General features: G+C 31.0%; 1 protein-coding gene across 8 annotated transcripts in view; it reads right to left on the bottom strand.

Annotated features, from left to right (window-relative positions):
• Positions 1-12,748, bottom strand: part of DMD (dystrophin) — a 2,133,401-nt gene that overhangs the window by 1,319,432 nt on the left and 801,221 nt on the right. For all 8 annotated transcript variants that reach the window (XM_017548497.2, XM_037745683.1, XM_037745686.1 and 5 more), the window contains 3 exons: positions 3,991-4,101; positions 3,411-3,584; positions 222-377 (listed from right to left, as the gene is read on the bottom strand). In XM_017548497.2, coding sequence (XP_017403986.1) covers positions 222-377; positions 3,411-3,584; positions 3,991-4,101 — 441 coding nt within the window. The remainder of the gene's footprint in view (positions 1-221; positions 378-3,410; positions 3,585-3,990; positions 4,102-12,748) is intronic.

Here is a 12,748-nt window from a genome sequence, read left to right as displayed (position 1 = left end):
GAGGCAGGAGAATTGCCTGAACCCAGGAGGCGGAGGTTGCGGTGAGCCGAGATCGCACCATTGCACTCCAGCCTGGGTAACAAGAGCGAAACGCCGTCTCAAAAAAAAAAAAAAAAAAAAAAGAATTTCTGAGACTCTAATCCTACATAATTTACTGCCCCTTGCTTTACAATTTATAAGGAAAGTGGAAAGAAGTATTTGTGGTCTCAGCATGTACACACCTTTGCTCCCAGTTCATTATAATGCAATTTCAAAGCTGTTACTCTTTCATCAAGTTCTTTGGGATTTTCCGTCTGCTTTTTCTGTACAATCTGACGTCCAGTCTTTATCACCATTTCCACTTCAGACTTCACTTCACTCAGACTCTTATACAAGTTCTAAGTTTAAACATAAAACAAAACACAATAATAAGCAGTAGAGTTAGATTACTTCATAATATTATTAACAGAAAGAAATAGAGATCCTCTTAATTGATATTTTATGTTTACAATTTTAATAAAGTAGCATTTTGCAGCAGTGGCCAATATCTGGCTTTTGCATTTTCTGTTGATTTAATATATTTTTAATTGTCTACACACATGCAGATATGTGTAATCTGCAGCTATTATTACACTAAGGGTTAATCATATATATATGTGTGTCATGTGATAAATATATATTTAATATATATAAAATATATATATTTAGTTAGTTCTTCAATCCAAGATTATAAATGTCAATTCTGAATGTTACGTGATTTCTATTTTAAATGTTGATGTTATATAATTCTAACCACATATTTGGATAAATTAATTCACTCATTCATCAGGTATTTACTGAATGGTTACTATGTACTAGACAGTATTTGAATCACTGGGAAGTCAGTGGTGGCCAAAACACACACATTCACTGTTGTTCTCACGGTACTTACATATTAGCAGGGTAAAACATCTAAATGACTAGATCATAATTTTAATATATATTGTATTATATATAAGAAATTGAGGTCATTTTCAACATTAATTACACAAATTTATTTTCTTAATAGTGCTGACGAAAAACATAGACATAAAATTATTTAAAATTTACATATACATCACAGCTATAAAGCACACACATACTGTCTCACAAAAATAGATTGCTATATAAAAGCATTATAAGACAAGTGTCATAACTTTGGAAGACAGCTATGTTCACAATTATACCACCAACACCACTCCAACACCATTTGATGTCTTAATTTTGCTTTGAGGTTATTTTCGTAGAAATGCATGTGTTTGTATGTATGTGTCCATGTATACAAATATATACCCGTTGTGTATATATGTATACATGTATATAGTAGTTTACATTATGTATCTCTGCTTTAATTTGCTTAGTAGTAAATCTGAACAATGAGTACCTATTTTAGTATTACCAAAAACTAAACTTGCTAGTAGGTAATTGTTTTTATGGAATTTGAACAAAAATTGGGTTTAATTTCTCTTTTCAGTTTAAAGTAATAACTAAAACAAAACAGTTTGTAAAGGCTGAGCAATTATCTGATTCATTAATGTTATATGCATAACATATTTCCATAATACTCCTCCCTTTGATGACTGTTATTTTCATTCCTTTATTACCAATAATTGTGACTTCTGTCTAAGCTTTCCAGATGATTTTTTACTTCATTTTACTTTTGTCTTAGAAGATACAAAAATATCTGTGTATTTGGAAACATTGAAATTAATTATTATGCTGGAAATCAAATATGGTAGTTTGGAATCAGAGATTTTTCTAAATTATTTATTCTCTGAACTTTAAAAAAACCTAAATGCTTTATTTTTATGATGAAAGTTCACTCAAGGTACTGTTAGTCATTAATATCATTTCATTCAATAGGCAAATAAAATATTTATAAACAAAGAGGAGAAATATTATTCATCTTTGTGTTCATGTCAGTAAGACTTTTATAAACAGACAAACATTTCTTGGAGACAAGACTATGATTATGGTATATACCACAAAGTACTTAAATATTTAAAAACTAAACATTGTAAGGATATTCTTATGAAAGAACTGTTTGAATCGGTCCTGACATTTAAACTAGAATGAGAAACCAATTGAGCAAGTGCCTAAAGCAGTATTCCTTTGTATTGACGCAGGGCACAGTCACAGCTTGACACAGGTGAGATTGTTTTCAGCTCATATTTACTGATAGACACGTTTATGCAGTAACATTAGAGACCTGTTTCTAGAAAAGACAAAGAGCTCTTACTTTGCAAATACTAGTCATGAATCATGTAATTGGGTCATTTATACTTTTCTTTTTTTCTTTTTTTTTTTTNTTATCTAATATCATTTCTATTTAAAAGTTTCTTTTTGTGGGCAAGAATAATTAAACTAATTATACCACAAAATGCAGCTTGAATTGTGAAACTATATTATTGAATAAGAATACCTCATATTTTTCACAACAAAATACATGTATTTATTTTCAGATAATGGTTAAAAAGAAAAAATTTTCTCATTCATAATATGACTGCAATATATTTGAAGGAATCTGTTTTTCATCAATATTATGGAATAGATGTAGAAACAATATTTAAAATGCCAAGTGCTAAATAGACTAGTTTTCCCTTTAACGTTAATAACATTCTGTGTTTTCATTTTATGTGACTTTCTACTCTAATAGTCGCTAGTACATGTAAAGTTATAATAACACTTATGTTACTCTAGTACGTAGATACAATTGTACCTCAGCTTTATGTTTTCAGAGGAATCATCTTACTTGGTGACTTTCCAATAATAGCAACATAGGACGCCGCTCAATAATATAAAGTTTAAATCAGATTTATGCTACGGGCCTTTTGTACTTTTCGATGTCTTTGAATTCTGTGTCGTCTTGTGGCATTTCAGTGTATATCCACTACTGATGTTTAAAGGAAAGTATTAAGGTTTGGATGAAGAGTACCTGAATAGAAAACTTGCTTTGTCATTCACCAGTTGTTTGTCTTTAAATTATCTTAGGCAATCTGTAGCCTTAAGAAATAAAGGTGACTTCTGTAGGTCATTTATCTTACTTGGCATTCATTTTTTCTGGAGTTGTTAGGATTATTGCAACTACCGTTGTTGTTACTATTTTTGGATTAATATACTTCCTTTCTAGATTTCCATTTAAAAATATATTCGAAGAATCATAAAAATTAAACACAAGCAACATCCTTTTATATTCTGCACAGTTCGTAGCAGAGTTATAGATTCAAAAAGACACAGAGTGGACATTAAGTGGCTCAATACATGTGTCCATTTTTGTTCTCAATTTTAAAATTATATAGTATAATTATTATGGTTATCTGAAAACAATTTTCTCTTACAAAAGAGCATCATCTGATACTTCTTAATAAGGTAAGTGAAGAGGTACCTGCATATTTGCCACCAAAAATACATACCACACAATGATTTAACTGTGACTGTACTACTTCCTGTTCCACACTCTTTGTTTCCAATGCAGGCAAGTGCATCTTCACTTCATCTAAAATCATCTTACTTTCTTGCAGACGCTGCTCAAAATTGGCTGGTTTCTGGAATAATCGAAACTTCATGGAGACATCTTGTAATTTTTTCTGTAAGGATAATGTAAAAAGTCACTGATTTGAGTTTGCCTTTTAAACAATAACTGGTCATATTTGTATTAATAGATTTGCCTTTATTTCTGAAGACATACAGAAGTAAAAATAAAAACAAAATAAAGCAATATTTTTTCATTTATCCAACACAAGGAAACTTAATTTGGAAGGAGAATTCAGTATTTTTTTTTCTTAATGCGGTACTAAATAAATGGTAATTTATTAACCTATTTTATGTTTGATATGTAGAAAGCAAAAAACTCATTGTTTAGAGATCAAATTGTAGTTTTCAAATAATGCCCTCAAATCCAGTTTTTCCAATAATTAAGCTGTCTAATATAGACTGGAGTATGTTATAATGGCCAACAAAATCATGTTTCTTAGCTTCTGAAATAAAAAATACCTGTGCAACATCAATCTGGGACAGGACTCTTTGGGCAGGCTCCTTCCCCTGGTTATGCTTCTTCATTTCTTCTAAACTGATCTCATGACTTGTCAAATCAGATTGGATTTTCTGTTGGGAAGATCACATTATTAGTCAGCATGCTCAGCAAGTTTTTACAAAGACCAACTAACTTTCCAAGAAGATGAAATTCAGGAACTCTCCTAAACCATCACTACCATGTGGCTTCCTTTAAAATGACTCATAAATTGGCCAAGAGTGGTGGCTTATGCCTGTAATCCTAGCACTTTGGGAGGCCAAGGTATGGATCACCTAAATAAAATGATCATAAATATTTGTTATTTATCATAAATTATTGAAAGTGAAATGATTTATTTCTTCCCTATGGGATTATTACAAAAAAAAATCAATAATCATTTTGAGTCAATAACAACTATTTCAGATATCAGTGAAAAATAGGCAATATCTATTTACATCTTATATGTAGAATTGATATGTTTTATCTTTGAAGTTACACTCAAATCTTTGGTAACTCAAAGTTACCAAAGACAAGATGTCAACCTGTAAGATTCAGCTAACTGTGACAGAGATGAGATATACTGAGAAAAATGCATGTGGAAAATACTCTTTAATCACATTTTTAAAATTTTAATTTATTTTTTTGTAGAGACAGGGACTTGCTATGTGACCCAGACTGGACTCAAAGTCCTGGCTTCAAGCAGTCCTCCTGTCTCAGCCTCCCATAGTGCTGTGATTACAAGCATGAGCCACCATGCCTGGACTTAGTGTTGTTTTCTCAGTCATTATGTGCCATATTTCAGTTAAATTCCAGGGAAGCTATGAATCTAAGAAAGGGAAGTTAAGTGCCCCAAACTGGTATTGCTATTTGCCTGATAGATATTTGATGGCTTCCTGCAGACATTGATTTTGAATTTTAGATAACTATAAAACATGTCAATATTGATATATTCAATAAAAGCATTTTTGATCAAGTTTTATTGAAAAGTATATTCTGCATTTAACATGTGAATTTTTGAGCCAGTTACAGGCATGGATTTCTGCAGCATGTAGGTACCAAAACAATACATTCGTTTATTTATTTCTGTCAAATCCATAAAAAATCAGCTAGTGGTCAAATCATTCTAATTTAAAATTCAGTCATTGTTAGATTATTATAATTTAGAGAAAAAAGTGATTAAATTATACCACAGTGCCATAACATTATCATGCAGATCAATTTGTATAATAGACAGTAGTATAAGTGAATTTACACCAGTTGGAGTCAATTCTGATACCTATCATTAGAAAATAACATCAGTATTGCTTAGCAGTTTACAGAGAGAACTGTAGCCCTGAACTGAGTAATGAGAATTATACCAAGAAAATGGACTAGAAGGTTAAGGAGTTCCTTATGCAAGGTTATAAATTCACAGATATTCCTTACTGTTATTCCTTAGAATATTAATTCTAACAATTAGAGAGGCAAATTATGAATTACCTAGTTAGAATTCTGCCTTAAAATAAATGAGAGCAAATGCTCTTATAAACATATCTTATTTTATTACCATATACACGATCTTCATTGGTAGAATAACTACCTTTGGTGAGAAATACTGATACGTTTCTCTTCTTCGGGAACCATGGAATCTGTGGTAGGGAACCATCTAAGTGCATGACGTTTATAGAGCCAGAAACATCACAGAATCTATAAAATTTGATAGAAGTATGCAGGGTGGAGTGATGCTTGTATGGAGGAGTTAATAGATGTCACAAGAGAGTTGACGTTAAAGTAGAAATTCTCATTTCTTCAGTAGTCAACTACGTTGGTTTTGGTCAAAAAGATCAGATGCAACAGTATATGTAAAAATACTGTTTATGTTGTTTGCACAAATATTTAGTCATAAGTTATCAGTGATATAACAACATATCATTTCCTAATATGCACAAAACCCTTGGTATCTACTGAGGATGAGAGGAGAGAATCAAGGTAGAGTCTAACTCAAAGTGATGAAAGTTGAATAGTTTTGTGGAGATTATGAAAGGAAACTGATGAAAAGAAAAATAAGAATATACTCAAAGAATGTGGAGGGCACAAATTATACATCTGTAGTAGTATATGTGTACATGTATTTAAAAGTTTTTCTATCCCCTCAGCCTCTAAGGTTTGTAGAGGAAAAAATGAATCATATACATAGTCGTTTAACCTTTTCTACCAGAGGAGTCAAAAAAGAGCAAAAAGGAGAGGAGAAGAGAGGAGAGAAGAGGGGAGGGGAGGGGATGAAAAGAAAAGAAAGGAAAGGAAAAAGGAAAGAAAAGAAAAAGGAAATTAAAGCAAAGGGGAAAGGAAAGGAAAAAGGGGAAAAAAAGGAAGGGAAAGGAAAGAAAAACCATCATCACTATCCTGACCACAGCAGACATTTCTGTGAGCTTATGTACTGTCACATTATACAATTAATTCCATATCCTAATCATATTAACATAAGTATTTATCATCATCATTTACTAATGAAGGTAGAAATGTCAACAAACCCAAGGTAACATAACTAGGAAGTAGTAAACTTGCTGCCCTTTAAACAATTATACTGCCTCTTTAATTATTTATGATTTTAAAATAAAAATAACCCCCAAATGGACATTTGTGGGAGAAAACAGAAATTTAATCTTATTTGTATGTTCAATAAATTGTTCATATTCTAGTATTCAATTACACATAGTGAGAACAAAATTGTTATCCCTATACTTACAGAAGCTTTATTTTGAGTGGTGGAATGTAGATAGATAAGTAAATTACAAAGCAGAAATGTATGTAATATAACAGAAAAACTCATGCTTTGTGATCAGAAAGATAAATATTAATATCTGCTCTATAATCTGTTGATTTTTAGGAAATTGACATAATTTAACGAGCATATGGCTGAGAAGGGATTTTGGAGGGTCAGAGAATAAGAATATATGACCTCATTTTAGGCTGTAGGAAACAAGCTAGCAAAGATTAGGCTTGGGGCATGCAGAGTATATGTGCTTAGTTTAATGGAAGGAAAGACAGAATGTGAGTAACAATTACTACCTAGATGAGGAATTAATATGAAGCTATAGAACCTTAAGTTTCAATGGCTCTCACTTGCGAGAGACCCTTCTATAACCCAGCATTGAATTTTTTATTTGTATTTTTTTTTCAAAGACTGCCTCTTGAAATTCTAGAAGCTTGGCATTACAGAGCAAAACAAAGACAGCATAAGTGATCACTGCAGCACAGGCCTTTCCGATGAGTTTTACATGTTCCCAAATGAGCCATATTTTTGTCATAAGTCATAAATAATAGGAACAACAAGAACTAATAAACACATAATCAAACATTTGAATTTTATCTGTTGGCACGGGATATCAAGAACCAAGAAGCCTGTGAGAGCAACGCTGGCCAATTTGGAGCTCAGTGCAAAGCATTCCATGGAATATGAAATCTACAGAGTTATATTAAATAGTTAGAAAAACTGTTGAGTTTCTGTGTTTTTACAAAGGTAGCCACCACTAAAATTATTAACATGGAAAAAAATCATCATTGAACATCATGTATGTGAGAATTTTATCATAATTTATAGGCATTTCTAGAGAAATTCTGATGTTTGTAGTACTGTTCTAATATGATTAGAGATAAAAATTCTTTTTTTAAAATAATGCTGATATAAACAAATGTCTTTTCAAGTCCTCACTTTCAATTCTTTTTTTTATTATTATTAATAGCAAACATTTTTTGAGCTTATGGAGATATCATGTTAAGTGGGGCATATAAATACCATTTCTTTGATTCTTTTTCTACCCAATATTCTTTTAAAATTTATTTATTATACTTTAAGTTCTGGGGTACATGTGCAGAACAGATAAAAATTTCTTTATACATTGAGATTATGCATTAAAAAGAACCCATGGTTAAACATATTTTAAAAATTAAAGATAAACGTGTCTATACTACAGGACTTCTCAGAATATTTATTAATATACATTGCACATATCCAAGAATGATACAATCCTTTGCTGATGTTATCCTTTTGCTTTTTTTGTGCCAGAGTGTATAATACAAGTAGATGTGGAAAAAGGCTATCCAATATACGTAACATATTCATTAATAATAATTCAATTCATTATGAAAATTGTAAAATAAAATGTATTTATATTTCCAATTGATTCTACTATGGGTAAGCTGTAAAACATGCATGGTACTTATACTTTGCCAGAAGCTTTTCACATTAATTCCACAAGTTTTACATTTAAATTATAGTTAATTTTTAGTCTGTACTTAGGATACGTTTTACCATTTACTTTACCTAACCTCCTCAGAATTTTATTCTGGAACCACATAAGTAAAAAATGCTTATCACTTTAGTGCAGGCTTATTGTGAAATAGATAACTTGTACAAATAACTGAGTACTATTGAAACTTCTGGGAAGAACAGACAATCTCGTATGTAAAAATCACTCATAAAAATACAATGTAATCATTTTCTTTTTTGACATTTTGCTAATATAATAAAAGGAAAAAATGTAGAAGGCAACTAGAAGATTTAGCAAATTATATAATCATTCCATTAGAATAAAAAAGGCACTTTGGGCTTATCTTATCATTCCATTATATATTAAAAAAAAGACATTTTAGCATACAGGAATTATGGTCACAAATAACACTATATATTCAAAGTAGAAAAATAAAACAAGTGAAATCAAGTTAACCATTTTTCCAGTGAAGATGGTAAAGGGCAAAATTAACTGAGCAGAGAGCAGGGCTTTTTTAAAATCATGCTTTACCTCATCAAACCATTCTCATCTATCAAATTAATGACAGAAAATGGCAAGCAAAATTATACTGTAGTTGTCTAAAGTATTTAACAAAATAAAATGGTATCAAATAATTATTGGCACTTTTGTGGTGTCAAAGAAAGGAAAAATTTAGAAAAAAATAAAATATTTTAGAAAAAATATTAAAATATGTCATGTTGAGTCTATTGATTATTAATAGAGGAATGTACCACTGTTAGATTAGTAATTTCGAAACAGGTAGTAATCTTGAAATTGTTATTTTCAAGAAAGGGAAATGACCACATATCACACATACTTAAAAAGTAAAGAAGTAAAATATACCAAAAGGTTTTGGATGATATATACTTTCCAAACATAGGAACATGCAAAAACATGTAATTATTTTCATAGAAAAAAATAATGTTGAAACATTTCAGGTCATACTTTATAACAATTCAACAAGTAAAAAAGAAGAAATTCACAGTTTTCACTACTCTTTTTCATAAAACACCCATCAGTTGAGTAAGTTAGAAAAATATTATCTACAAATTAAATTTTGTCAGCTAAAGAAGTTTTTACTTTTATCAGAAATATGCAACAGGCCAAAGAAAACATTCTATTTCAGTGTCTCCCACACATTGTTTCTTGACATGAGTTTTGTGGTATATCAACATATTTCTGGAGGAAAAAGTATCTGTGGCTTCTTATCAAATTTAGGTTAAACTTTTAATTTTGAAAATAAAAAAAAATGTGGGCCAAAACTCTCCAGTAGAGAAGTAAAGGATGTAAATTTTTCTGTGTAAACTTGACAATAGAATCTTTTAAAAATGAAAAGTGGACATTGTATATAATTAATATCACTTGTAATATACCTGAGAAATGATGTTATTCTTAGTTATAATAATGACAATGATAATAGAAGAGTCCATTAAAATGTATTTTCTAAAAATGACATTCTTCATAGAAAAAGAAAAAAAAAATTTTAAATTTATATGAAACCACAAAAGACCCAGAAAGCCAAAGATATCCTAAGCAAAAAGAATGAAACTGGAGGAATCACATTATCTGACTTAAAATTATACTACAGAGCTATAGTAACCAAAACAGTATGGTACTGGCATAAACACAGACATGTAGACCAATGAAACAGAATAGAAAACCCAGAGATAAATCCATACATCTGCAGTGACCAAATTTTTGACAACGTCTCAAGAACTCACATTGGGAAAGAGGTCCTTAAATAAATTGTGTTGGGAAAATTGGATATCGAAATGCAGAAGAACAAAACTAGACCTCTATCCTGAACCATATACAGAAATCTAATCAAAATGGATTAAAGACTTCAGTCTAAGACCTAAAATTATGAAACTACTATAAGAAAACATGGGAGAAAGGCTCCACAATATTGGTCTGGGCAAAAAAGTCTTGAGCCATATCCTGCAAGCAAAACTGGATGAAGGGGATCATATCAAATTAAAAAGCTTCTTCACAGGAAAGGATAAAACCCACAAACTGAAGAGACAATCCACAGAATTGGAGAAAATATTTCCAAACTACCTATCTGACAAGGGATCAATAACCAGAATATATAAAGAGCTCAAACAACTCTATAGAAAAAAAAAAAAAAAACTAATAATCTGATTTAAACGGAGCAAAATATCTGAATAGACATTTTTCTGAAAGACGATAAATGACAAATGGGTATATGAAAAGGTGCTCAATATTATTGATAAGAGAAATGTAAATCAAAACCACAATGAGATACAATCTTAATCTAGCTCGAATGGATTTATTTATAAAACAAGCAGTAACAAATGTTGGTGAGGATGTAGAGAAAAGAGAACACTGCTGATGGGAATGTAAACTAGTACAACCACTGTGGAAAACAGTTTGGAGATTCCTCAAAAAACTAAAAACAGAGCTACCATACAATCCAGCAATTCCACTGCTGGGTACATACCAAAACAAAGGAAATCAGTATATTGAAGAACTATCTGCACTCCCATGTTTTATTGCAACACTATTCACAAAAGTCAGGATTTGGAAGCAACCTAAATGTCCATTAACAAATGGATGTATAAAGAAAACAGGGTACATATACACAATGGAGTACTATTCAGCCATAAAAAATAATGAGATCCTTTCATTTGCAAAAACATGGATAGAATTGTAGGTTATTAAGTGAAATAAGCCAGGCACAGAAAGACAAACATCCCATGGTCTCAGTTATTTGTGGGAGTTAAAAATCAAAATAATTGAACTTTGGACATAGTAGAAGGATGCTTACTAGAGGCTGGGAAGGGTAGTCAGGGATTGGAGGTTAGAGAATGGTTAATGGGAACAAACATGAGAAATAATGAGTAAGGCCTAGTATTTCCCACAACAGGATGACTATGATAAAAAAGTAATTTAATTATAGACTTTTAAATAACTAAAAGATTACAACTGAATTGTTTATACCACAAAGGATAGATGCTTGAGGTGACAGACACCCCATTTACCCTGACGTGATTACTATGCATTGCATGCCTGTATCAAAATATTTCATGTAACCTTTATACACCTATTATGTGCCCACAAAAATAAAAAATAGAAATAATATATTTTCAAGTAATTATGATTACTTTTCAAAAGAGATAAATGAGTAAACCAAACTCTAGGGAACATTTTGGAATGTTGCATAGAAATAATTGGAAGACTGTAGTTGTTGTAGGTTACTTTTCACTTGATAAAGGGCTAATTATTGGAGAAAGCAGATCTGAGTTAAAATATTGGCTTCAGTAAAAATGCTTTTGCATTAAAATTCATTAAATGTAATAGAATGGGAACAATTGAAACATTATGATATTAGTACGTACGATCTTGTGGACACCAGTAGGTCATCAGTAAATATCTACCATTTAAGTTCATTCCAGGTGATTTAACAACACTCATCACATTTTACCCTTTACTGTGCATCAAAATAATGGAGTGAGAAAGTTGATGGTAACTTTAAATTATCTTTTAAAATAAATAATATTAGCGGATATATTCTCTATTAAACAGGTTTTTAAAAACAAATTTGAGGTACAACTTACATACCAGAAAATTTTCATTTTAAACATATAATTCAATAATCTTTAACTTATAGAGTCATGTACACATCACCACAATCCAACTTTAAGACATTTTTTAACCCCTAAACCTTTGTGTCCATTTGCAGTTACATCCTGTTCTCACCTCATGCCTCAACCATTAATCTAGTGTTTTCAAATATTCCATTAAACACATGACTTTTATACCTCATTAGGCTGTTGTAATGATCAAATAATGTGAATGCTTTGAAAATATTAGACATTCATATGGTACAGCCCTTGAAAAGCGTGTAATGCATAGGGTAAAATATGTACTTTCCATAAGTCTTTCCTTTTCATGTGAAGAGTTCCATTCTGTGCTATTTAAAATATTTTGGCAAGGTTTTCAGAGTTTCAAAGTTGGGCAATCATAAAGCACTATGACAAGATGTCATTGTAATACTATTATGTTCCACGGTAAAAATGGTTCCTGACTATCATGGTAATGGTGAGTGGCCAGCAATTTCTTAACTTTTATCTTTCTTCTGTGCTATTTTATGAGTGGCGAGATGGCAAGGACCATTTTAGGCTTAACCACATTTTAAAATTTAGATTACCTATCACATTTGTCTGGCGCATACTTAATGACTAAACCTCTGTGGAATTCAACGAATTTGTCAACTATTTGTTGGAAATCTACTAGGTTGCCCACTGTCTTACAGCAGAACTTCAGTGAGTAGAGAATAGAGGTAGATGGGGAAAAATTTTAAAAAGCAAATAAAAGATTTAAAAGTTTGTGTTAAATGCTGAAAGAAAAAGAAAACAGTATGTTACGCCAAGTGTTACCTGGCTGTGCATTTTAGATCGATAAATTTTCTGTGTGCTATTTTGGAGTAAATATCCATTTGTATAAG

The sequence above is a fragment of the Cebus imitator genome, unplaced genomic scaffold, assembly GCF_001604975.1.
Source record: "Cebus imitator isolate Cc_AM_T3 unplaced genomic scaffold, Cebus_imitator-1.0 Scaffold208, whole genome shotgun sequence".
In the NCBI taxonomy this organism is placed as follows: Eukaryota; Metazoa; Chordata; class Mammalia; order Primates; family Cebidae; genus Cebus; species Cebus imitator.
This window is presented reverse-complemented; position numbering and strand designations above follow the sequence as displayed.